The sequence below is a fragment of the Elaeis guineensis genome, chromosome 12 (genome assembly GCF_000442705.2).
Source record: "Elaeis guineensis isolate ETL-2024a chromosome 12, EG11, whole genome shotgun sequence".
NCBI classification, from domain to species: Eukaryota; Viridiplantae; Streptophyta; class Magnoliopsida; order Arecales; family Arecaceae; genus Elaeis; species Elaeis guineensis.
This window is the reverse complement of record NC_026004.2, coordinates 7,838,906-7,866,655: the sequence shown is the minus strand read 5'-3', so window position 1 is coordinate 7,866,655 and position 27,750 is coordinate 7,838,906. Positions and strand designations below refer to the sequence as shown.

General features: G+C 38.6%; 1 protein-coding gene and 1 pseudogene across 2 annotated transcripts; both read right to left on the bottom strand.

Moving 5' to 3' along the window:
* Window positions 1-532: 532 nt before the first annotated feature.
* LOC105055461 (uncharacterized) lies at window positions 533-3,431 on the bottom strand. Of its 2 annotated transcripts, XM_029267683.2 has the most exons (2): window positions 2,038-3,431; window positions 533-924 (listed from the first exon to the last, which is right to left on the bottom strand). In XM_029267683.2, exons 1-2 carry the CDS (start codon window positions 3,336-3,338, stop codon window positions 921-923), a joined length of 1,305 nt encoding a protein of 434 aa, XP_029123516.1. In that variant the 5' UTR covers window positions 3,339-3,431; the 3' UTR covers window positions 533-920. The 2 variants fall into 2 exon arrangements, with proteins under 2 accessions (XP_029123516.1, XP_010935577.1); XM_010937275.4 differs by lacking the exon at window positions 533-924 and having other exon boundaries at window positions 1,938-3,430.
* A 1,473-nt stretch (window positions 3,432-4,904) lies between these two features.
* Window positions 4,905-25,821, bottom strand: LOC140852806 (uncharacterized; annotated as a pseudogene).
* Window positions 25,822-27,750: the final 1,929 nt, after the last annotated feature.

Here is a 27,750-nt window from a genome sequence, read left to right as displayed (position 1 = left end):
TCATGAAAAGTAATAATTAAAATAATTAAAATAATTAAAATAATTATTTTATATATAAAATAAAATTTTTTTATTTTTTAAAATTTATTTTTTTTATTTTTTTTTATTTATCAAAAAATAAAGATTCTGAATTCTTCTCTCTCGTCAAGCTCTTCATCTCTCCATCTCTTTCTCCCTCCCTTTATGAACTCTTCTTTTTCGTCGAGCTCTTCATATGCTATCTCCAAACTTTACTTTTTACTTTATAGCAATGTAATTATCAAACATATTTTTTATTTTTTTATTTTTTTTATTTTTATTTAATAATAAAAATTAAAAGAAATAAAAAATATTTTTTAAAAATTAAAAATCAAAATGTATAACCAAATGCATCCTAAATGCTGTTGGATTCCATAGCAGTGTACTGCATGAGAAGTTTTGAGTAACCTGAAAGTAGCCTGATAGTTTCCACTCCATTCTTGACATAGAATTTATTTTCGGTTGGGTTTTGTTCAACCATATGCATGTGTACTAGCCCAAACAAGAAGCTGCATATTTGTAAGTCCTGCACATGTATATTTTCTGCATATACATACATGAGTCCTGCATGGATACGTCATGATTCATATTTCGTAGGGCAGTGTTGTTGAACATGATACAACCGCAACGGTGGGACGAGAATTCGCTAATGGACATAATTGATACTTTAGTGCAAGAAGAGGCCACAAGTTCATAAGCGTGGTACAGCTCAACAACTGAGGTAGGTCAACTACCATCCTGTTTCTGAAGTGGCCATGGGACTCTTAATTTTCTTTCTCAATCTGTGCTGGTGCGGTGATTCTGAAGTTGCCAAGTCCCACTAGAGCCCTAACTGGGACTCTTCTATCCTTGTGTCTCTAATCAATCTTCAAACTTCCCATAGGATGGGGCGGGCGGTCTCTTTATCTGACAATCGTTTGCGAGAAAAAAAACTATTAGCCAAACCATGCCAAGATGGTCGATTTGGAGTATGTCGAATCAGGTAGGTCCATTACTGATATGGGTTAAATCGCCTTTTGGTCGGCTGACTGGTCGGTGTAGGGGCCATTATTGGAACTCCTATGTCTTGTGAGGTGAAGACGGAGGAGCTTATAAGAAGGCGATGGGGAATAAATGAATAATTAAAAAACGGAGAAGCTGGTGCTTGGAGGTTCGAATGGACCAAAAGTGGGCTTAGTGGGGAGGGTGAGGCGGATGAGGAAGACGGCTTTGTCGTATGTGATAACATGAGCTGGCCAGACGTTGCATTTGGTTATATTTTTAATTTTTAAAAATATTTTTAATATCTTTAATTTTTATTATTGAGTAAAAATAAAAAAATAAAAAGTACATTCGGTAACGTGTTGCTATAAAGTAAAAAATAATGTTTGAGAATGATGAGTGAAGAGTTTGATGAGGAAAAAAGATTCGAGAAAGGAGGAAAAAAAAGGATGGGAATGTGAAAAGCTTGACGAGGGAGAAAAGTTCGAGTTTTTTAATTTTTGATGCAAAAAATTTTTATTTTATATATAAATTAATTATTTTAATTTTTGATTTTTATTTTTCATGATGTTATCAAATATTATTTTTTAATTTTTATTTTTTAAAAATAAAAAAAAATATTTTTTAATGGCTAATCAAATGCGCCCTTAGTTATTTAGTGTCAGTGCACACGAGAACAAATTGTTCCCATGGTCGTAGTTACCACTAGTGAAACAACAAGAGGGCCTAAGCTGTTCCATGTCTTGGTTGATCTCAAACCACAAAGACCGCACGAAAATTTCTATCATATTATCAATATTCTCTGCATCCCGTCGGCGACCAATATAGGCCAAGGGTTTGAACTAATTACTCTTAAACTTTATCACTGCTACCTTTGCATCGCCAAGCTTATAAGACTTGCAGATTTTTGGATATCTAATTTTGATGACACAGACAAGTTTCCACAAGTTTTATTTTACTAGGGCACCGTGAACACAAACAAGTTTCTACAAGCTTTATTTTAGCAAGCACAACAGAGAATATCTGAACCGGTCTTACCTCACGAGTCCAAGATTGATAATCCCCCATGCTGCATGGGGCCATGCCTTCTCCTTCGCCTTAGCAAGCATCACCCTTCCCCAAGCCACCCACCCCTCCCAGGTCATCCTCTTGTCCCAGCTGCTCCCCCACTCTATTATCAGCCTCAGCCCCCTCTCCGCCTCCCTCTCAGCTTCCTCATTCCTCTCCAAGTTCAAATACACTTGAGCCAGCACCAGATGAGGCTCCCCAACAAATGGATTCTTCTCACAGCTTCCCAGCAGCAGCTCCTCCACCCTCTCCCACTTCCCCTCCTTCTCCCAGTCACCACAAACCGCCTCCCAGTACAAGTCCCTTGCAACAATCTGCTCCTGGGCATCCAACACCCTGGTGCAGTTGTCAAACACTGGTGGGACCACCAGCTCAATCTCCTCATCTCTATCACCTCCACCTCCACCTCCCCCTCCTACTCTCTCTCTCTCCTCCATGTAGATCTCCTCCTCCCTCACTATAAGAGTATACAACGCACCGGTCTTTGAATTAAAATTCATCCACAAGCCTGGCTTCCCAGTACCAGGCCATAGCACCGTCCAGTCATTCCCCTTGAACTCGAACCGCCCATCGTCATTGGCGAATATCTTATCTTGGTAGTCGAAAAACTGATCGCTGAAGTCGGCGACGGTCATCAGAAGGAAGATAGCCACCATTCTCCTCGACACGGCCAGATCCTCCCCGGTCTTGATGTGCTTCACCGTGATCCCTCCTGCCGGGAGGAGCGACTGGAGCTTTCTCCGCCATGGCGCCGAGGAGTCGAAGACGCCATTCTCCTTTGCCTCTCGGAGAGAGGCTTCGGAGAGGGCAAGGTGTTCGACGAGCTCGGCGTCGGAGTAGCGGAAGATGAGGTTATCCACGATGAGGCTCTGGCGTGGAACTATGCAAAAGAGGTGGATGAGGCGTTCGGCCGGTGCGCCGACGAGGCTGCGGACGTAGTCACGGCTGGTGCCGGCGTCGAAGATGGCGAGGTTGACGTAGGAGTTGGAGTAGGCGGAGTGGAGAAGGCCGCAGCGGGCGACGGGGTCGGGGGCGCACCAGAGCTTGAGGATGCGGTAGACATCGGTGAGGTGGGAGAGGAAAGAGCCATGCTTGTGGAAGCACTCCCCGGCGCCAACCGAGCGGAGGACGGTGATGAGGGAGGGGAGGGCGGGGTCGACCAACTCGAGCTGCTCACGGAGGAAGGGGCGGGCGGCGTCAAGGAGGGTGTTGAAGTCCCTCTTCTGAGGGTAGTAGGTGGGGGAGGAGGACTGAGGGGTGTAGGACGGCATTGTCAAAAGCTTATGTTTTCCAATGGTTGGAGGACGATTGAGGGGTGGCTTATAGAAGGTGATCGAGAAAAGGAAAGGCCGTCCTTTCAAGAAAAAACAGAGAAAAGGAAAGGCCAGGAGTAGAGCCGTACGAGATAAGGGGGAATGAAGATAGGCATGAGAGAGAGCGTCCCCGGGGGTTGGAGAAATTCTTGGATGGATATACATTTCGGGTGGGTATTCGTGGCGATATCCGGGGGAGGGGAGTCCTGCAAATGAGAAACTATCTGGTTCATTTCGAACATCCTACTGCGTTCCCATATTGCATTTCTGATTGGGCTAATTGAACTGATTCATAACACGATGCACGAGTCCATGTTCTTATGGAAAAATTATTAGTTGGGGTATAAGGATAGGAATGAGAGAAAGCGTCCGGAGGTGGAAAAACTCTGTGGATACGGGAATTCGTGGCGATATTTGTGGGAGGGGAGTTCTGTATATAAGAAGTATTAGTAAAATTAGGTTTGTTTTGACATCCTCACTTTCTAGTTGGGCTAATTGAACTGGTTCCCATTCGAATTATTAGTTGGGGGATGAGGAAAGAGATGAGAGCAAGCTTCTGTCAGGGTGGAGAAATTGTTGGATAGGTACTTGGGATGGGGATTTATGGCGATATTTAGGGGAGGAGAGTCCGACATATAACAAAATATTAGTGGACCAGGTTCGTTTTGAACATCCTGGTACATTCATGTGTTGCTTTCTAGTTGGGCTAATTGAATTGATTCACAATAGTCCAATTAATAATATGATGCACGAGTCCATGTGATCTCATTGAGAAATTATTAGTTTGAGTGAGAAATTATTAGTTTGAGGATCAGGACCGGGGTGGAGAAATTCAAATGTTTGGATAGATACCTGGTGTGGGGATTCGTGGTGATACTTGAGGGAAGGGAGTCCTGCATATAATAAAATATTAATAAATCAGATTCATTTTAAACATCGTACATTCACTTGTTGCACTTTATGGTTGGGCTAATTGAATTGGTTCACAATTGTCCAATTAACACGATCCACAGGTCCATTATTAGTTGGGGATGAGGATAGAGATGAGAGAGAGCACCGCTCAGGATGGAGAAATTCTTGGATAGATACTTGGGGTTAAGAACATATTAGCAGGACCATGTTAATTTTGAATATCCTAGTACATTCACGTGTTGCACTTTTTGGTTGGGCTAATTCAACTGGTTCACAATAGTCCAACTAATAATAATATGATGCGCGAGTCCATGTTCTCAGGTAGAAATTATTAGTTGGCGGGATAAAGATAGAGATGAGGGAAAGCGTCCCCGGAGTAGAGATATTGTTGAATAGATACTTGGGTTGGGGATTCGTAACGATATTGGGTGAGGGGAGTCCTGCATTTAAGAATATATTGGCAGGACCAGATTCAACTTCAACATCCTAGTACGTTCACATGTTGCATTTTTTGGTCAGGTTAATTGAATTGGTTAACCATATCCAATTAATAATAAGATGCACGAGCCATATTTTCATGGAGAAATTATTAGTTGGACGAGTTCGGTCAGCTCAGCTGTTCAAATTTGTTGGAGGATTTGGCTGCGAATGTGTTATGGCCGGTTTGTTCACGGCGCAGGAAGAATCGGTGGCTGAATTTTTCTGCCCCAATCTTGATTTGATTGAGGCCAGGTCTGATGGGCCGTAGCCTATTAACGAAAGTGGTTCCAGGACCTGTCTAGATGAAAAAATGTTATAGTTACTTTTTGTTCAAATTGTGCAAACAATATTGGCTCTTACTTGTCTATTCATCAGCCATCCTTTTTTATGCCACGCCAAATCTTTTGCAAAGAGTCACATCTGGTACTAGCTATGTCACTAGTTTTGTTGATGTCAAGTTATAAGTTGTATTTCTTTGCTTGTAAATCAAGCAATTCGAGAGAGTGAATGACTCCAAGAATCAAAATGTCATGGCTGATAAATCTAGCTTACTAGACTACCTCAGCTTCTTATGTATGGTAAGCAGGGTGATCATGCTATCACCTATGTATCGCACTCATTGAAATGAAATGATTGATTTCCAAAATATAATGTACATGTGCTAATGATTAGAGGCAACACACATATTTAATAGCATTTGAAAAGATATAACAACATCTAAATATACTATATAGGTCACATGCAACCCGTCATGATATCTTAGCTTGGCAGCTATTAGAGGTGTTATCTTGATGAGTTATGCTTTAATCCGTATATATCAGGTATCACCTGATGTCCCATTTACTTTATTAAAGTTTTAGTGACTTGCTTTTTTGGTTAAAAAATTGTATCAATCTCAAAAATAAAAAATTATACACATCTATTCTTGCACTCAAAATATGTATATACATACACATGTACATGTGCATGCATGCATGCAAGCTCAGGCATAAATATGTTCAAAAATTATTGGCAAAAATCAGATTTCTTTGTATGTTTGAAGCAGTGGATTTACTAGTTGTTTGGGCATTTGACAATCAGATTTAACAAAGCATTATAAAAATCTTATTTAAAATATTTTCAAATAAGTATTTGTGGTTTTTGAATTGCTTGTAATTCTAAACATCTTTCTCCTCTATTGGAATGTTAAATTTTTTCTATCATTGCTTAGTTGTAAACTCTATTTAAAGAATAAAATAGTATATGTGATGAATGAGGAAAGTAATGTTCACCATAAACCTTGATAATTATGAAATTTGTTGTTCAATAACTTTAAATCAAATCATTTTATTTTCATTTTTTTCAATATTTTGATAGAGATTTACTTATAATATAAAAGTAATGAGTACGTGGGAACTAAATTCAATTAATAATTAATGTGTTAACACATCTTTTTATGTTTTCTACCTAGGTTTTACGGTTTGAAGCAAACCAATTTTTATCTTTTTGAAGAAAAATTTAAGTTTTAAATAAAGATTCTTAACTGTTTATATAGTTTCCTCCAACATTTCAAGAAATTATATATTTTAAAATTGTAAATCTTATTTGTCGCTAAAGCAATAAATTTGGAATGTTTTTTTTTTCATAAAAAAGAACAAGAAACTTTTTTTTTTTGCTTTAGATTGCTCAAGAAAATATTACTCGCATTTAAGATGAAATTGCATTTCTAGTTGTTTTGGTATCATGTGAATTGTATGAATTTAATTTTACTCATACTTTTCATGTCATCTTTAAGATAATTAACGGATTACTCATGCAATTTTATTATCCATGTATTCAATATTCCTTCGATTAAAATCCAATTTTGAATTTTGGCAAAAATCTAGTGTTTGGCACCGAAGATTCCATGTTTAAATCATGTTTTGATCCATATGACTAGAATTTGAATAATATCTGCTTGGCTTGATTTGGTAATGGGTCAAGTTGACTGGTAATCACTATAGTGAAAATGATAAAAGGTGACGCTATAAAAGACATTTTACGATGCTAATAAGCGTCGGAAATAAGCTTTACGACGCTTCAAAAAGCGTCGCGAAAGCGTTGCCTATGTAAGAGTGGAGACGAAAAGCGCCGACGCTTTTTAAAAATATCACAATATTTTCTAACGATGCTTTAAAGCATCGTAAAATTAAATTTTACTGACGTTTTTTAGCGTCGTTAATGACAACACGTTGGTGCGGACACCAGAGCATCAAAAATCGGCAACATGATTTAAGTTCGATTTGGATCGAAGAAGCCTCATTAAATTGATTCTACTTCAGTTATTTATTTTCAGTCAATAAATTTTTAATGTATTTGGCTTTGGGTCCATAGGGCCATACTTGGATTTGTCCACGTCACCTTTGGAGCCACCACTCTCCACATGTCAAGAGAAGAAATATGCATGCCAGCATGTGCCGTGCTCATGCCAAGTTGTGTCAAGCATCAAGCACCCACATGGAGTTTCATTTCTTCTTTAGAATTTCTTAAGAGTTCTTGGCTACTTACTTATTTTGTTAAAGGCTGATTTCTTTTCTATGGTAGATTATAATGTTTTACTTTTTTGTGGAGGGTTGATTTCTTCCTTGTAAAGATAAAAAATTTCTAAACAAATAGGACCCTTAGAGTTCTATATAAATCCTTGTATCTTCCATGAAAGGGAATAATGAATGATTTTACAAACTCCACAAATACTTGTGTCAATCGCTCCGAGAGGGAGAGGGTGTGAGATCCAAAATCGCCCCACAAGGAGAGGGTGTGAGGCCCACTTTCTATCCTATTCCTTCTACTTAAGATTCAGTGTTCCTGCGACTCTGATCGACTCCACCATCTACCCACGCAATCCTATTCCGTCAAGAGAAGATCTGTCTCCTCCAGAATTTTCATCTGTCATGCTGAGAGGAGTGATTTTTTATTCTACAGATCATATGCTATCAAGGACCTTCATTCCTTAACAGTTGATCTTTGATTTTTTTTTTTTAATCCGATATTGGTAAAGACCTAGTTCTTTATCGATGGATCTGTTTGGTTAAAAGATTAAGAGCCATAATCAGAGTAGTTTCTTAACTACTACGATCCGGATTCTTATCATCTTCTTGAATTTTCTCACGGATTTAATGTTTTATTTTCTCTCGTTCCATTCTTATTTCTTTTTTTACATTTACTCGTGAGCATGTTTAATTTCTGCTATCTGTTTATGAAATTCTCTATTACTAATTGTTTACTGATCTCTCGAATGGCATTCATCTGTATCATTTAGATTGATCTCGCTTTAATCTCGTATCAATCAATCACGCCTCCTGAGCAGAGTATAGGCAACTATACTATCTGTCCTGGGAATAATGAGCCCCTAGCTGGACGTGATTTGTTGTTGATGAACAGAAGAGAGCTTGATCATTAGGATTGATTTTTTTTTCTCTCTTCTTTAGGGTTGTCCCACATCAATTTAGTATCAGAGCTGGTTGATTAGGGCTTTAGTTTAAATTCAGCAATTTAAATTTCTGCAAGTTAAATTCTCGCACTCTAAATTTCGTACTTTACTTTCAAGCATTTTAATTTTTATGGCACCTTATTTCTGCATCTTAGAGTTGCATGACCACTAGATCAGGTACCTGGTACCAACATCCTACTTCTCCACCCAACACCAATATGGATCCCAATATAGCAGCCATCATTAATGCTCTGACTGAAAAGTTTGATGACATGAAAAATTTTATGAAAGCCATGGATGAGAGAATAATGGTATTAGAAGAAGCTAGGCAGAAACAATCTGAACCTGAGTCTCCCCGACTACCTATAGGACAAAGAGATAGGAATCTAGAACTTGATCGACCTATAGGGTTACGCCCGCACCATAACCAGTTCGATCAAGATGAGCATATTCTTAGGAATGTGAAAGTTAAAGCCCCAAGTTTTGATGGTTGTCTAGATCCGAGAGAGTACCTAGATTGAGAATCATGTATGGACCACTATTTTGGATGGTACGAAATATCTGAAGCAAAGAGAGTTAGGTTTGCTAGGATAAAATTGGTGAGGCAAGCCCGACTTTATGGGGAAAGTGTTGAGCGTCTTCTCAATCAGAGAAGACAAGATCCGATAGAAACCTGGGATGAGATGAAAGAAAAACTCAGAGAGAAGTACCTTCCCACCTCTTACCAACAAAGACTTTTAGATCAATGGCAGAGGCTTACTCAAGGGAATAGATCAGTCACCGAGTATATCATGAGATTTGATGAATACCTCATGAGATGTGGAGTAGCCGAAGATAGAGTTGTTACCTTATCTAGATTTAAAGCTGGATTACGAGAGGATATTCAATGTGAGCTCTTTCTGCGAGAGCTAATCACGTTAGAACAAGCTTATCAACTTGCTTTAGATTTTGAAAGATTTTTTAGGTATTCGACTCTCCGTCGTCCTGAACCCAACCGAGTAACCCCTTCTGGATCGAGACCTAATATTAATCAAATTTCTAGTAATGAACCTCCACTTACAAATCCTATTGGGAGAAAAGAAGATAAAGGAAAAGGAGCTATAGGAGAGTTATCAAAAGGAAGTAGTTCTCGATCTTATTGCTTCAAGTGCTATGGTTACGGTCACTTTGCTGCACAATGCCCCAACCGATCATTATTCGTAGAAGAATTAGAAGGAGAAACTCTAAAAAATATTGAGGAGGAAGTTTATGAAGCTGATCCAGATTTAGCCGAGCAATTTGAGAGTACTGAGGACATCCTAGGTTATGCCACACCTGAGTCAGACCTTAGGCTTGGAGTCGTTAGGTATGTCCTAGCCCAAACTAAGGAAAGTGAAGACTGACGTAGGACCTCTATTTTCCATACCTTCATAAAATTTGGCGATAAAATTTATAAGGTGATCATTGATAGCGGTAGCTGTATCAACGCCATCTCCACCGACACGGTTAAGCGATTAGGATTAACTCCTGTAGATCATCCCAGTCCATACAGTGTATCTTGGATTGATTCCTCCTCTATTGCCATCAAATTTAGATGCCGTGTGCCCATCCAGCTTCATTTCTATCAGGATCATGTGTGGTGCGATGTCTTACCCATGGAAGTCGAAAGTATCATATTAGGTCGGCCTTGGCTATTTGACAATGATGTTACGATTTATGATCGTACCAACTCCTGTAGCTTTACTCATCAGGGTAAGAAGATCACGATTAATCCTTCCCCACCTAAGGCTACTAATAGAAAGATAGGCGATGGACCAAAAAAAAATCTTAAGAAGAAAAGCCTCAATCTGATAGGTGCTAAAGAATTAGAGACGACCATGAGTGAAGGATCACCAGTTTGGATGCTTGTTGCTAGAGAAGTTCGTGAGGATTCTAAGGTGGATTATCCTAAGGAAGTAGCTAGCCTTCTTACTGAGTTTCATGATGTCTTTCCTGAGGATCTTCCAGATTACTTACCGCCTATGAGAAACATTCAACATGCCATTGATTTAGTTCCTGGATCTACCCTACCCAACTTGCCCCACTATAGGTTGAACCCTAATAAGCATGCCGAGCTACAAAGACAAGTTGGAGAGCTGATAAAAAAAAGATTTGTGAGGGAGAGTTTGAGTCCTTGCGCGGTTCCTGCACTACTGACTCCAAAGAAGGATGGTACATGGAGGATGTGCATAGATAGCCGTGCCATTAACAAGATCACCATTAAGTACCGCTTTTCCATCTCTAGGTTAGATGACATGTTAGATATGATGGCCGGATCCACTATCTTTTCTAAGATCGATCTTAAGAGTGGTTACCATCAAGTAAGGATTAGACCGGGAGATGAGTGAAAAACTGCTTTCAAGACAAAAAATGATTTATATGAGTGGATGGTGATGCCATTTGGATTATCTAATGCCCCTAGTACCTTCATGAGGTTGATGACCCAAGTACTACGACCATTTATAGGAGTATTTGTAGTAGTATATTTTGATGATATTTTGATCTATAGTCGAACTAGGGAAAACTATTTAGATCACCTCCAAAGAGTGTGTCAAGTTCTTAAAACAGAAAGCTTGTATGCTAATCCTAAGAAGTGCGCTTTTATGACAGACCATATCATCTTTTTAGGTTTTGTTGTTACCCCCAATGGTGTATCTGCTGATCCTGAAAAGATTAGAGCAATAGTTGAGTGACCGGTGCCCAAGAGTGTGCATGACGTGCGGAGTTTTCAAGGATTAGCAATCTTTTATCGTAGGTTCATAAAAGGGTTTAGCACCATAGTCGCTCCCATCACTGACTGCATTAGAAAGAAAAATTTTGAATGGACTAGGGCAGCCAATAGAGCCTTTCTAGATATTAAGGACAAGATGACTCATGCCCCAATCTTACGTCTCCCTGATTTTTCTAAGGTTTTTGAAGTAGCGTGCGATGCGTCAGGAGTTGGGATTGGTGGTGTCCTTAGTCAAGAAGGTCATCCGGTAGCATACTTTAGCGAGAAACTTAACGATTCTAACGCAAGTATTCTACCTATGATAAGGAGTTTTATACGGTAATTCAAGCTTTAAGATATTGGAGGCATTACCTACTACCGCAAGAATTTATTTTGTACTCTGACCATGAGGCCCTTAGATTCCTGAATTCTCAAAAGAAATTGAATCATAGACACGGTAGGTGGGTCGAGTTTTTGCAAGCCTATACTTTTATTTTGAAACACCGTGCAGATGTAGAGAATCGTGCTGCTGATGCTCTGAGTCGTCGTCATACTTTGCTGTCCATCGTTAGTATAGAAGTTGTTGGTTTTGATAAGGTTAAAGAAAATTATGAGGAGTATCCAGATTTTGGTGACATACTTACCGTTTTACGTAAGGGGCCATCTAGAGAACGTAGTGAATATACCCTTCAGGATGGTTATCTATTTAGAGAAACTAGGCTGTGTATCCCCCGTACATCTTTAAGAGATTTTTTAGTTTGAAAATTACATGCTGGAGGATTAGCTGGATACTTTGGTAGGAATAAAACTATAGAGTTGGTAGAAGCCCAGTTCTTTTGGCCAAGCTTGAAAAGAGATGTCGCCCGAATTGTTGCCCAATATAGAACATGTGCCGTGGCTAAGCAGAGAAAATAAAATACCGGCTTATATACACCCTTACCTATACCAGACTATCCTTGGCAAGATGTTAGTATGGATTTTGTTTTGAAATTACCTAGGACAACTAGGAAGCATGATTCTATTCTAGTGGTTGTAGATAGATTTTCAAAAATGGCCCATTTCTTGTCCTGTTGCCAAACGTCTGATGCGTCGAAAGTTGCAAGGATATACTTTGATGAGATTGTTAGACTACATGGATTGCCTAAAACCATTATTTCTGATAGGGATGTTAGATTTATGAGCTATTTTTGAAAAATCCTATGGCACCTTTTAGGTACAAAACTAAAATTTTCTTCTGCCTATCATCCGCAAACAGACGGCCAGACCGAAGTGGTTAATAGGAGTCTTGGAAATCTTTTGCGTTGCTTGATTGGGGAACATATGGGTAACTGGGATCTTTTGCTGTCCCGAGCCGAATTTGCATATAATAGCTCTGTTAATAGGTCCATTGGCATGAGTCCTTTTGAAGTAGTTCATGGATATCAACCTAGAAAACCAATAGACCTCATCCCACTACCCATGCATGCTAAGATTTTTGAATCTGCAGAATCATTTGCACAGCATGTCAAGAGTTTGCATAAAAAGATCAGTAAAAAAATTAGTATGAGTAATAAAGTTTATAAACAGAATACAGATTCTCATCGACGTGTTCAAGAGTTTGCAGAGGGAGACTATATGATGGTTCGATTGAGGCCTGAACGGTTTCCCTCCGGAACCGTGAAGAAGTTACATGCCCGAGGAGAAGGTCCGTTTAAGATCATAAAGAAAATCGGATCAAATGCGTATGTTGTGGACCTACCTTTTGATTTTGAGATTAGCTCTACTTTTAACATTACAAATCTTGTCGCCTATAAAAAATCAACTCGGATACCTAGTGAGCCATTTGAGCCTGAACCAACCTTTGAGAGCGAACCTATCCCCGAGTGTCCACCAGCCAAAATATCAGCAAAACACGATCAGATTGAGAGAATTTTGGATGAGCAGATCCTTTCCATCCGGAGTCGAGGCTATCAGCAGTATCTGGTCAGATGGCGAGGTCGACCGGAGTCTGAAGATACCTGGATCACTCGAGAAGAGCTGCAATGCATTGATCCCGATCTACTTGAGTATCACCAGAGCAGAATCGACCCACACTCGACAGGGTCGAGTTTTCTCCACCCCGGAAGAATTGGTGCGGACACCAGAGCCATAAAAAATCGACAACATGATTTAAGTTCGATTTGGATCGAAGAAGCCTCATTAAATTGATTCTACTTCAGTTATTTATTTTCAATCAATAAATTTTTAATGCATTTGGCTTTGGGTCTATAGGGCCATACTTGGATTTGTCTACGTCACCTTTGGAGCCACCACTCTCCACATGCCAAGAGAAGAAATATGCATGCCAGCATGTGCCGTGCTCATGCCAAGTTGTGTCAAGCATCAAGCACCCACATGGAGTTTCATTTCTTCCTTAGAATTCCTTAAGAGTTTTTGGCTACTTATTTTGTTGAAGGCTGATTTCTTTCCTATGGTAGATTATAATGCTTTACTTTTTTGTGGAGGATTGATTTCTTCCTTGTAAAGATAAGAGATTCCTAAACAAACAGGACCCTTAGAGTCCTATATAAATCCTTGTATCTTTCATGAAAAAGAAAAATGAATGATTTTATAAACTCCACAAATACTTGTGTCAATCGCTCCGAGAGGGAGAGGGTGTGAGATCCAAAATCATCCCACAAAGGGAGGGTGTGAGGCCCACTTTCTATCCTATTTCTTCTACTTAAGATTCAGTATTCCTGCGACTCTGATCGACTCCACCATCTACCCACGCAATCCTATTCCGTCAAGAGAAGATCTGTCTCCTCCAGAATTTTCATCTATCGTGCTGAGAGGAGTGATTTCTTATTCTACAGATCATATGCTGTCAAGGACCTTCGTTCCTTAACAGTTGATCTTTGATTTTTTTTTTAATCCGATGTTGGTAAAGACTTAATTCTTTATTGATGAATTTGTCTGGTTAAAAGATTAAGAGCCCTAATCAGAGTAGTTTCTTAACTACTACGATCCAAATTCTTATCATCTTCTTAGATTTTCTCACGGGTTTAATGTTTTATTTTCTCTCGTTCTATTCTTATTTCTTTTTTTGCATTTACTCATGAGCATGTTTAATTTCTGCTATCTGTTTATGAAATTCTCTATTACTAATTATTTACTGATCTCTCGAATGACATTCATCTGTATCATTTAGATTGATCTCGCTTTAATCTCGTATCAATCAATCACGCCTCCTGAGCAGAGTATAGGCAACTATACTGTCTGTCCTGGGAATAATGAGCCCCTGGCTGGACGTGATTTGTTGTTGATGAACAGAAGAGAGCTTGATCATTAGGATTGATTTTTTTTTCTCTCTTCTTTAGGGTTGTCCCACATCAATTTAGTATCAGAGCTGGTTGATTAGGGCTTTAGTTTAAATTCAGCAATTTAAATTTCTGCAAGTTAAATTCTCGCACTCTAAATTTCGTACTTTACTTTCAAGCATTTTAATTTTTATGGCACCTTATTTCTGCATCTTAGAGTTGCATGACCACTAGATCAGGTACCTGGTACCAACATCCTACTTCTCCACCCAACACCAATATGGATCCCAATATAGCAGCCATCATTAATGCTCTGACTGAAAAGTTTGATGACATGAAAAATTTTATGAAAGCCATGGATGAGAGAATAATGGTATTAGAAGAAGCTAGGCAGAAACAACCTGAACCTGAGTCTCCCCGACTACCTATAGGACAAAGAGATAGGAATCTAGAACTTGATCGACCTATAGGGTTACGCCCGCACCATAACCAGTTCGATCAAGATGAGCATATTCTTAGGAATGTGAAAGTTAAAGCCCCAAGTTTTGATGGTTGTCTAGATCCGAGAGAGTACCTAGATTGAGAATCATGTATGGACCACTATTTTGGATGGTACGAAATATCTGAAGCAAAGAGAGTTAGGTTTGCTAGGATAAAATTGGTGAGGCAAGCCCGACTTTATGGGGAAAGTGTTGAGCGTCTTCTCAATCAGAGAAGACAAGATCCGATAGAAACCTGGGATGAGATGAAAGAAAAACTCAGAGAGAAGTACCTTCCCACCTCTTACCAACAAAGACTTTTAGATCAATGGCAGAGGCTTACTCAAGGGAATAGATCAGTCACCGAGTATATCATGAGATTTGATGAATACCTCATGAGATGTGGAGTAGCCGAAGATAGAGTTGTTACCTTATCTAGATTTAAAGCTGGATTACGAGAGGATATTCAATGTGAGCTCTTTCTGCGAGAGCTAATCACGTTAGAACAAGCTTATCAACTTGCTTTAGATTTTGAAAGATTTTTTAGGTATTCGACTCTCCGTCGTCCTGAACCCAACCGAGTAACCCCTTCTGGATCGAGACCTAATATTAATCAAATTTCTAGTAATGAACCTCCACTTACAAATCCTATTGGGAGAAAAGAAGATAAAGGAAAAGGAGCTATAGGAGAGTTATCAAAAGGAAGTAGTTCTCGATCTTATTGCTTCAAGTGCTATGGTTACGGTCACTTTGCTGCACAATGCCCCAACCGATCATTATTCGTAGAAGAATTAGAAGGAGAAACTCTAAAAAATATTGAGGAGGAAGTTTATGAAGCTGATCCAGATTTAGCCGAGCAATTTGAGAGTACTGAGGACATCCTAGGTTATGCCACACCTGAGTCAGACCTTAGGCTTGGAGTCGTTAGGTATGTCCTAGCCCAAACTAAGGAAAGTGAAGACTGACGTAGGACCTCTATTTTCCATACCTTCATAAAATTTGGCGATAAAATTTATAAGGTGATCATTGATAGCGGTAGCTGTATCAACGCCATCTCCACCGACACGGTTAAGCGATTAGGATTAACTCCTGTAGATCATCCCAGTCCATACAGTGTATCTTGGATTGATTCCTCCTCTATTGCCATCAAATTTAGATGCCGTGTGCCCATCCAGCTTCATTTCTATCAGGATCATGTGTGGTGCGATGTCTTACCCATGGAAGTCGAAAGTATCATATTAGGTCGGCCTTGGCTATTTGACAATGATGTTACGATTTATGATCGTACCAACTCCTGTAGCTTTACTCATCAGGGTAAGAAGATCACGATTAATCCTTCCCCACCTAAGGCTACTAATAGAAAGATAGGCGATGGACCAAAAAAAAATCTTAAGAAGAAAAGCCTCAATCTGATAGGTGCTAAAGAATTAGAGACGACCATGAGTGAAGGATCACCAGTTTGGATGCTTGTTGCTAGAGAAGTTCGTGAGGATTCTAAGGTGGATTATCCTAAGGAAGTAGCTAGCCTTCTTACTGAGTTTCATGATGTCTTTCCTGAGGATCTTCCAGATTACTTACCGCCTATGAGAAACATTCAACATGCCATTGATTTAGTTCCTGGATCTACCCTACCCAACTTGCCCCACTATAGGTTGAACCCTAATAAGCATGCCGAGCTACAAAGACAAGTTGGAGAGCTGATAAAAAAAAGATTTGTGAGGGAGAGTTTGAGTCCTTGCGCGGTTCCTGCACTACTGACTCCAAAGAAGGATGGTACATGGAGGATGTGCATAGATAGCCGTGCCATTAACAAGATCACCATTAAGTACCGCTTTTCCATCTCTAGGTTAGATGACATGTTAGATATGATGGCCGGATCCACTATCTTTTCTAAGATCGATCTTAAGAGTGGTTACCATCAAGTAAGGATTAGACCGGGAGATGAGTGAAAAACTGCTTTCAAGACAAAAAATGATTTATATGAGTGGATGGTGATGCCATTTGGATTATCTAATGCCCCTAGTACCTTCATGAGGTTGATGACCCAAGTACTACGACCATTTATAGGAGTATTTGTAGTAGTATATTTTGATGATATTTTGATCTATAGTCGAACTAGGGAAAACTATTTAGATCACCTCCAAAGAGTGTGTCAAGTTCTTAAAACAGAAAGCTTGTATGCTAATCCTAAGAAGTGCGCTTTTATGACAGACCATATCATCTTTTTAGGTTTTGTTGTTACCCCCAATGGTGTATCTGCTGATCCTGAAAAGATTAGAGCAATAGTTGAGTGACCGGTGCCCAAGAGTGTGCATGACGTGCGGAGTTTTCATGGATTAGCAATCTTTTATCGTAAGTTCATAAAAGGGTTTAGCACCATAGTCGCTCCCATCACTGACTGCATTAGAAAGAAAAATTTTGAATGGACTAGGGCAGCCAATAGAGCCTTTCTAGATATTAAGGACAAGATGACTCATGCCCCAATCTTACGTCTCCCTGATTTTTCTAAGGTTTTTGAAGTAGCGTGCGATGCGTCAGGAGTTGGGATTGGTGGTGTCCTTAGTCAAGAAGGTCATCCGGTAGCATACTTTAGCGAGAAACTTAACGATTCTAACGCAAGTATTCTACCTATGATAAGGAGTTTTATACGGTAATTCAAGCTTTAAGATATTGGAGGCATTACCTACTACCGCAAGAATTTATTTTGTACTCTGACCATGAGGCCCTTAGATTCCTGAATTCTCAAAAGAAATTGAATCATAGACACGGTAGGTGGGTCGAGTTTTTGCAAGCCTATACTTTTATTTTGAAACACCGTGCAGATGTAGAGAATCGTGCTGCTGATGCTCTGAGTCGTCGTCATACTTTGCTGTCCATCGTTAGTATAGAAGTTGTTGGTTTTGATAAGGTTAAAGAAAATTATGAGGAGTATCCAGATTTTGGTGACATACTTACCGTTTTACGTAAGGGGCCATCTAGAGAACGTAGTGAATATACCCTTCAGGATGGTTATCTATTTAGAGAAACTAGGCTGTGTATCCCCCGTACATCTTTAAGAGATTTTTTAGTTTGAAAATTACATGCTGGAGGATTAGCTGGATACTTTGGTAGGAATAAAACTATAGAGTTGGTAGAAGCCCAGTTCTTTTGGCCAAGCTTGAAAAGAGATGTCGCCCGAATTGTTGCCCAATATAGAACATGTGCCGTGGCTAAGCAGAGAAAATAAAATACCGGCTTATATACACCCTTACCTATACCAGACTATCCTTGGCAAGATGTTAGTATGGATTTTGTTTTGAAATTACCTAGGACAACTAGGAAGCATGATTCTATTCTAGTGGTTGTAGATAGATTTTCAAAAATGGCCCATTTCTTGTCCTGTTGCCAAACGTCTGATGCGTCGAAAGTTGCAAGGATATACTTTGATGAGATTGTTAGACTACATGGATTGCCTAAAACCATTATTTCTGATAGGGATGTTAGATTTATGAGCTATTTTTGAAAAATCCTATGGCACCTTTTAGGTACAAAACTAAAATTTTCTTCTGCCTATCATCCGCAAACAGACGGCCAGACCGAAGTGGTTAATAGGAGTCTTGGAAATCTTTTGCGTTGCTTGATTGGGGAACATATGGGTAACTGGGATCTTTTGCTGTCCCGAGCCGAATTTGCATATAATAGCTCTGTTAATAGGTCCATTGGCATGAGTCCTTTTGAAGTAGTTCATGGATATCAACCTAGAAAACCAATAGACCTCATCCCACTACCCATGCATGCTAAGATTTTTGAATCTGCAGAATCATTTGCACAGCATGTCAAGAGTTTGCATAAAAAGATCAGTAAAAAAATTAGTATGAGTAATAAAGTTTATAAACAGAATACAGATTCTCATCGACGTGTTCAAGAGTTTGCAGAGGGAGACTATATGATGGTTCGATTGAGGCCTGAACGGTTTCCCTCCGGAACCGTGAAGAAGTTACATGCCCGAGGAGAAGGTCCGTTTAAGATCATAAAGAAAATCGGATCAAATGCGTATGTTGTGGACCTACCTTTTGATTTTGAGATTAGCTCTACTTTTAACATTACAAATCTTGTCGCCTATAAAAAATCAACTCGGATACCTAGTGAGCCATTTGAGCCTGAACCAACCTTTGAGAGCGAACCTATCCCCGAGTGTCCACCAGCCAAAATATCAGCAAAACACGATCAGATTGAGAGAATTTTGGATGAGCAGATCCTTTCCATCCGGAGTCGAGGCTATCAGCAGTATCTGGTCAGATGGCGAGGTCGACCGGAGTCTGAAGATACCTGGATCACTCGAGAAGAGCTGCAATGCATTGATCCCGATCTACTTGAGTATCACCAGAGCAGAATCGACCCACACTCGACAGGGTCGAGTTTTCTCCACCCCGGAAGAATTGGTGCGGACACCAGAGCCATAAAAAATCGACAACATGATTTAAGTTCGATTTGGATCGAAGAAGCCTCATTAAATTGATTCTACTTCAGTTATTTATTTTCAATCAATAAATTTTTAATGCATTTGGCTTTGGGTCTATAGGGCCATACTTGGATTTGTCTACGTCACCTTTGGAGCCACCACTCTCCACATGCCAAGAGAAGAAATATGCATGCCAGCATGTGCCGTGCTCATGCCAAGTTGTGTCAAGCATCAAGCACCCACATGGAGTTTCATTTCTTCCTTAGAATTCCTTAAGAGTTTTTGGCTACTTATTTTGTTGAAGGCTGATTTCTTTCCTATGGTAGATTATAATGCTTTACTTTTTTGTGGAGGATTGATTTCTTCCTTGTAAAGATAAGAGATTCCTAAACAAACAGGACCCTTAGAGTCCTATATAAATCCTTGTATCTTTCATGAAAAAGAAAAATGAATGATTTTATAAACTCCACAAATACTTGTGTCAATCGCTCCGAGAGGGAGAGGGTGTGAGATCCAAAATCATCCCACAAAGGGAGGGTGTGAGGCCCACTTTCTATCCTATTTCTTCTACTTAAGATTCAGTATTCCTGCGACTCTGATCGACTCCACCATCTACCCACGCAATCCTATTCCGTCAAGAGAAGATCTGTCTCCTCCAGAATTTTCATCTATCGTGCTGAGAGGAGTGATTTCTTATTCTACAGATCATATGCTGTCAAGGACCTTCGTTCCTTAACAGTTGATCTTTGATTTTTTTTTAATCCGATGTTGGTAAAGACTTAATTCTTTATTGATGAATTTGTCTGGTTAAAAGATTAAGAGCCCTAATCAGAGTAGTTTCTTAACTACTACGATCCAAATTCTTATCATCTTCTTAGATTTTCTCACGGGTTTAATGTTTTATTTTCTCTCGTTCTATTCTTATTTCTTTTTTTGCATTTACTCATGAGCATGTTTAATTTCTGCTATCTGTTTATGAAATTCTCTATTACTAATTATTTACTGATCTCTCGAATGACATTCATCTGTATCATTTAGATTGATCTCGCTTTAATCTCGTATCAATCAATCACGCCTCCTGAGCAGAGTATAGGCAACTATACTGTCTGTCCTGGGAATAATGAGCCCCTGGCTGGACGTGATTTGTTGTTGATGAACAGAAGAGAGCTTGATCATTAGGATTGATTTTTTTTTCTCTCTTCTTTAGGGTTGTCCCACATCAATTTAGTATCAGAGCTGGTTGATTAGGGCTTTAGTTTAAATTCAGCAATTTAAATTTCTGCAAGTTAAATTCTCGCACTCTAAATTTCGTACTTTACTTTCAAGCATTTTAATTTTTATGGCACCTTATTTCTGCATCTTAGAGTTGCATGACCACTAGATCAGGTACCTGGTACCAACATCCTACTTCTCCACCCAACACCAATATGGATCCCAATATAGCAGCCATCATTAATGCTCTGACTGAAAAGTTTGATGACATGAAAAATTTTATGAAAGCCATGGATGAGAGAATAATGGTATTAGAAGAAGCTAGGCAGAAACAACCTGAACCTGAGTCTCCCCGACTACCTATAGGACAAAGAGATAGGAATCTAGAACTTGATCGACCTATAGGGTTACGCCCGCACCATAACCAGTTCGATCAAGATGAGCATATTCTTAGGAATGTGAAAGTTAAAGCCCCAAGTTTTGATGGTTGTCTAGATCCGAGAGAGTACCTAGATTGAGAATCATGTATGGACCACTATTTTGGATGGTACGAAATATCTGAAGCAAAGAGAGTTAGGTTTGCTAGGATAAAATTGGTGAGGCAAGCCCGACTTTATGGGGAAAGTGTTGAGCGTCTTCTCAATCAGAGAAGACAAGATCCGATAGAAACCTGGGATGAGATGAAAGAAAAACTCAGAGAGAAGTACCTTCCCACCTCTTACCAACAAAGACTTTTAGATCAATGGCAGAGGCTTACTCAAGGGAATAGATCAGTCACCGAGTATATCATGAGATTTGATGAATACCTCATGAGATGTGGAGTAGCCGAAGATAGAGTTGTTACCTTATCTAGATTTAAAGCTGGATTACGAGAGGATATTCAATGTGAGCTCTTTCTGCGAGAGCTAATCACGTTAGAACAAGCTTATCAACTTGCTTTAGATTTTGAAAGATTTTTTAGGTATTCGACTCTCCGTCGTCCTGAACCCAACCGAGTAACCCCTTCTGGATCGAGACCTAATATTAATCAAATTTCTAGTAATGAACCTCCACTTACAAATCCTATTGGGAGAAAAGAAGATAAAGGAAAAGGAGCTATAGGAGAGTTATCAAAAGGAAGTAGTTCTCGATCTTATTGCTTCAAGTGCTATGGTTACGGTCACTTTGCTGCACAATGCCCCAACCGATCATTATTCGTAGAAGAATTAGAAGGAGAAACTCTAAAAAATATTGAGGAGGAAGTTTATGAAGCTGATCCAGATTTAGCCGAGCAATTTGAGAGTACTGAGGACATCCTAGGTTATGCCACACCTGAGTCAGACCTTAGGCTTGGAGTCGTTAGGTATGTCCTAGCCCAAACTAAGGAAAGTGAAGACTGACGTAGGACCTCTATTTTCCATACCTTCATAAAATTTGGCGATAAAATTTATAAGGTGATCATTGATAGCGGTAGCTGTATCAACGCCATCTCCACCGACACGGTTAAGCGATTAGGATTAACTCCTGTAGATCATCCCAGTCCATACAGTGTATCTTGGATTGATTCCTCCTCTATTGCCATCAAATTTAGATGCCGTGTGCCCATCCAGCTTCATTTCTATCAGGATCATGTGTGGTGCGATGTCTTACCCATGGAAGTCGAAAGTATCATATTAGGTCGGCCTTGGCTATTTGACAATGATGTTACGATTTATGATCGTACCAACTCCTGTAGCTTTACTCATCAGGGTAAGAAGATCACGATTAATCCTTCCCCACCTAAGGCTACTAATAGAAAGATAGGCGATGGACCAAAAAAAAATCTTAAGAAGAAAAGCCTCAATCTGATAGGTGCTAAAGAATTAGAGACGACCATGAGTGAAGGATCACCAGTTTGGATGCTTGTTGCTAGAGAAGTTCGTGAGGATTCTAAGGTGGATTATCCTAAGGAAGTAGCTAGCCTTCTTACTGAGTTTCATGATGTCTTTCCTGAGGATCTTCCAGATTACTTACCGCCTATGAGAAACATTCAACATGCCATTGATTTAGTTCCTGGATCTACCCTACCCAACTTGCCCCACTATAGGTTGAACCCTAATAAGCATGCCGAGCTACAAAGACAAGTTGGAGAGCTGATAAAAAAAAGATTTGTGAGGGAGAGTTTGAGTCCTTGTGACGTGCCGCCGTCTCGACAGGTACCTGATGTGCCAGGAGCTTACAAGAAACATATGAAAAGCTTGATTTGCATATCTATAAATAAAAATATATAGATCATTAAATTAATATAAAAATATATATTTAATAATATATGTTTACCTGAGATGGGCCATACATCTCTAATAAAGATGTAAGCCGATTAATCTGTCCCCTCATGGCCTGCACTCGGCACGGCTCTATTGCATCTCCTCCATCTCAGTGGCACGACTCTGTCTAATCTCCTGTATCTCCGTCTCGAGTCTGCGGACGTGTGAATCCTGAGTATCTACTGTTGCATGCTGCGTATATCTACTAACCTCAGATAACTGAGTGGGGGTGACTCTTACTCTATAACCCCTCACTCGACCGTAGCACTCTGGTCCCATCAACTCTATGAACACCTCAGCCTCGATACGGCTCTGCTGCGTAGATACTGCGGACTCGTCGTCACGCTCCGCAATGAGAGATGTAGCCCTCTCCTGTATTTATTTTGAAAACAAGAGTTATACATTAATAGCTAACAAAATTAAATTAAAATCATTACAAAAAATAGAATATTAATAATGCCGTACATATAAATCTCTTGATTCATCTCGAACAAAAGTACCATCCTGATGAGTATGAGTCATTCGGTAAAACTCCACTTTATTGGGTTCCCTCCCATGCTTATCCACCTACACAAATAATTTTAATTTTAAGCAAACAGTTATAACAATTTAAAAAAATATATGAGTATCATGATATAGACATGATTCACGATACATAATAATATTAGTTATATAAATATTTCAACATAAAAATTAGAAGTTAATTATGAAAGTTTAAGGAACATACAAATTCTTGTCGGAGTCGTGCATAACTCTTCGACCCCGATGTATGAGGAACAGACTGAGCTGCTCGTGCAGCTCTACCAATAGCAGAATAAGTCTGTAAAAGAACTTATTATATGTATAATATATAATATATAATATAAATCAATATTTTTATAAAATATTTATAAAAAAATAATGAGCAGATAATATTTCTGTGCCCTCTCGGAGAACCAATAATGAACCAACTCCATCCACTGATGAGAGGGTACATCAGGAGGATAATTCCTAGCAACCTCCTCTTCTGTCATACCTTGTCTCATATAGTCCCTCTTCAATTGTGCTCTATATTCTTTTCATTTGCGGTTGAGAAACTTCATTACAAAATCATGAGTGGATGGAGGGAGAACAAACTTGCTCTATAAAAAAAAAGTTAAATAAAATAAATTATATAAGTGATTAACAATTAATATACAGTATGAACATCAATTCATTACCTTTATAACTCGGAGGAGCTCAACTTTGTACGTTGGAAGCATGTCATTCCATTTTGCATAGCCCAATGGATATAGCTGAGGCCTTCGAGCAACAGTCCCAAAAAATGAAGTCAATAAGCAGACAGCTTTCTTAATTGACTGACCTAGCTGATTGCACTCGACAACAATTCTCTCGCCCTCACGCATCTGCCACATATCTCGTACTACTGTGGGTCCGCATCTGAGGCGTACTCTCCCGGATCCGTCTGCAAAAAATACATAAAAATAACGATATCATAAATATACATAAAATGAAATAAAAATAAAATTACATGAAAGATAATATATACCCTACACATGTATCTCATCATCTGACTGATGAACAAGAGGATCGTGCTGTACTGATGATGAAGAAGGACAGGGCTCGGAATGCTGTGCAGCTGAACTGGCCTCAGGCTGTTGTGCTGAAGAAGACGTACCGGCCTCTGTCTATGAAAACTGAAACTGCACACCAGCATATCGTCCCCTGCGACGCATGATGTCACCTAGCATTTATATAAATAAAAGGTAGAATCAGTTAATATATGGAGTAAAATAATAAAATAATTAATATAAATTATATACATCATAAATAATTATTACCAGTAACAATTAAGCAGTAGTATTTTCTTCAAATTCTATCCTAACCAACGCCGTCATAGCATTTAAATCATCAGCTGGCACAAAATTGTAGGGCATACATTGTGTATAAGTATCATCGTCATCATCCTCTACTTGATTTTTCATATCATATAAGTCTCTAGGTTTTGTTTTGATGACAGTAAACTAATCTTTATCTTTTGCGTCTTGTACATAAAATACTTGACGAGTTTGAGATGAAAAAATGAATGGGTCATCCTTCAATAACACACCAGTGTGTATCAACCTTGAAAAATTTACAAGTGTAAATCCATTTGCATCTTGTTTCAAACCTCTTGGTGAGTTTATGTCTACCCAATCACATCTAAACAATACTACTTTAAATTTTCTATAATAATCTAACTCATAGATATCTTTAAGTGCACCATAATAGGATTTTCCATCCACTTTCACCATAATGCTGCTATTCTGTATTTTTCTAAATTTCTCCCGTTCTCTAGTATAAAATTTAAAGCCATTAATTATGAAACCGTTATATCTATTCACAATCTTGTTAGGTCCTCGAGCAAGAGCTATTAGTTCATCTGAATTATTTATCTCCATCATCTTTGATGCCTAAAAAAAATGATATGAAGTACTGTTGAGTTATCTGATATTAAATATGTATCAAAAATTAATGTATCCCATAATTAAATATAAATCATACCTGATTCGAAAGCCACATAGGGAATAACTCGACCAACCATCATTGTTCAATCATTGCATTAGGACGAATGTTATGATTGGTTCGTCTCTGATAAATTAAAAATTTACTACATAAAATATAAATATATCATTTAGAACATTATATCTAATATAAAATTTAAATCTTGATGTCATGCTTTAAATATACTAACCTGCGATGGTCAGATATTATGTCACTATGAAGTAACACATAACGATGTGCTTGTGCTAAGGATTTTTGATCAAGTACAATACTTTCAGTTCTTCCCAAAAATTTTTCAGCAGTTGAGAACTTATACAGTTCTGCATTCTCCACAAAGTCATTATGTCATTGAGGTCGATTAAAAATAGTCTCTACACCTTAAAGATATCTTGAACAAAATATCAAACATTCATTAGTAATATATCCTTCAACAATCGAGCCCTCGGGATAGGCTCTATTTCGCACATAATCTTTAAGACGCACAAGATACCTTCAAAAATTAAATATTTATTAAAATATCAGTATGCTATTGTTTCTAATAAAATTATCAAAAGATTTAAGGTTTGCAATAATACCTCTCAATAGGACACATCCATCTATAATGTACCGATCCACCAATTTTAACTTCTGAAGCTAGGTGAATGAGCAGATGTACCATAATAGTAAAAAATTCAGGAGAAAAATTTTTTTTCATCTGGCAAAGTGTAATTGCAATATCGGACTCTAACTGATCAAATTTTCGAGGATCAATAACTTTTGAACATAATGCCTTAAAGAATGACGATAATCGAAGTACAATTGCAATAACTTATTTCGGCAATGACGATCTTAAAGCTATTGAAAAGATATCTTGCATCAATATGTGACCATCATGACTTTTAAAATTTGAAAGTTTTCAATCCTTTAGATGCACACATCGTGAAATATTTGATGCATATCCATTAGGTACCTTGATACTTTTCAAAACTCTAAAAAAATTATCCTTTTCTCGAGCAGACATTGTGTAACATGCAGGAGGCACATAAATTCTATCATTAGCAAGTATTTTAGGATGAAGCTCCTGTCGGATATCCATTTCTTTTAAATCAAGATGCGCCTTCATGTTATCTTTGCTCTTTCCATCAAGGTTTAAAAATGTTCCAAGTAAATTATCACAAACATTTTTTTCTATATGCATGACATCAAGATTGTGCCGAATAAGATTATGTTTTCAATAAGGTAAGTCAAAAAAGATACTTCATTTTTTTCATAAATATTTACTGGACTATTGTGTAGATGCTATCTGTGTGTCTTCCTTATTTTTATCCTCGAAATAATTGTCTGGATCTTGAAACACCTTTGCATCTATAGTACTGATACTGACTTCCTCTGGTAACCCTTCGTGCATTGAGCTTTCAACATCATCCCTTCCTCTTTTTTTAGAGAACTTTGAGTACTTACCATAGCTGTAATTGATGCCATCAATTTGTCTATGAACATCAATTTCAGAAGGTGGAATAGGGGCACATCTCAATTTTATAGTACCATCAAGCAAATCTTTCTGAAATCGAAATGGATGATTTGCTTCCAACCATCGACGATGTCCCATGTAACAAAATTTACCTCTATGTTTTAACCAAATTGAATGTGTTGAATCTCCACAATAAGGACATGCGACCCGTCCCTTTGTACTCCAACCAGATAAATTGACATATGCTGAAAAATCATTAATAGTCCATAACAAAGCTGCCTGTAGTTTAAATGTTTAGCCGTTGGAAGCATCAAATGCATCAATACCCTCCCACAACTGTTTCAATTCCTCTATTAAAGGCTGTAGAAAAATATTAATATCATTGTCCGGACCCTTATCTCCTGGAATAACCATGGACAAGATAAGTGATGATTGTTTCATGCATATCCACGGTGGCAAATTATAAGGTATCAAAATGACTGGCCAAGTACTGTAGGTAGAACTCAGGATCTGAAATGGATTGAAGCCATCAGAAGCTAAGCCAAACCTAACACTGCGAACATCATAGGTGTTGCTCCTAGATTGATTTTGATGATTACAAAGCAGATTGAAGGGATACAAACAATTCAAAAAGTCCTTATGCTCTTCAAGGGCAAAATCATAATTTTGCTAAAATCCTGATTTGATAGTACCATTTGGTAGAACAAATGATTTGAAATCTATTGGTGAAAATTTCATTGTGTTTGGACTAATATTTTTGAAGTTATGAAGGTTTAAAGTGCATGAGTCGACTCATGAGTCAACTCATGGCACTATGAGCTGAATGGCACGAAAAAAAAAAAAAAAAAAAAATTCCCATGGCACGCTGGATTTTTTGGCTTGGCACGACCTGTGAGTCGACTCATGAGTCGACCCACAAGGCATGAGTCGACTCATGAGTCGACCCCTGCTGATTTGAACCGAAAAATTCAGAAATCAGATCTTCTGGTCTGTTGCAACAGAAGTCGACTCATGAGTCGACTCCTGAAGCATGAGTCGACTCATGAGTCGACCCCTGCGACGGGAAATGTCAGCAACGGCTATTTTTTTGCCCGTTTTAATTGCCATTTATGCTTCCTAAAAATCCTCTAACGGCTC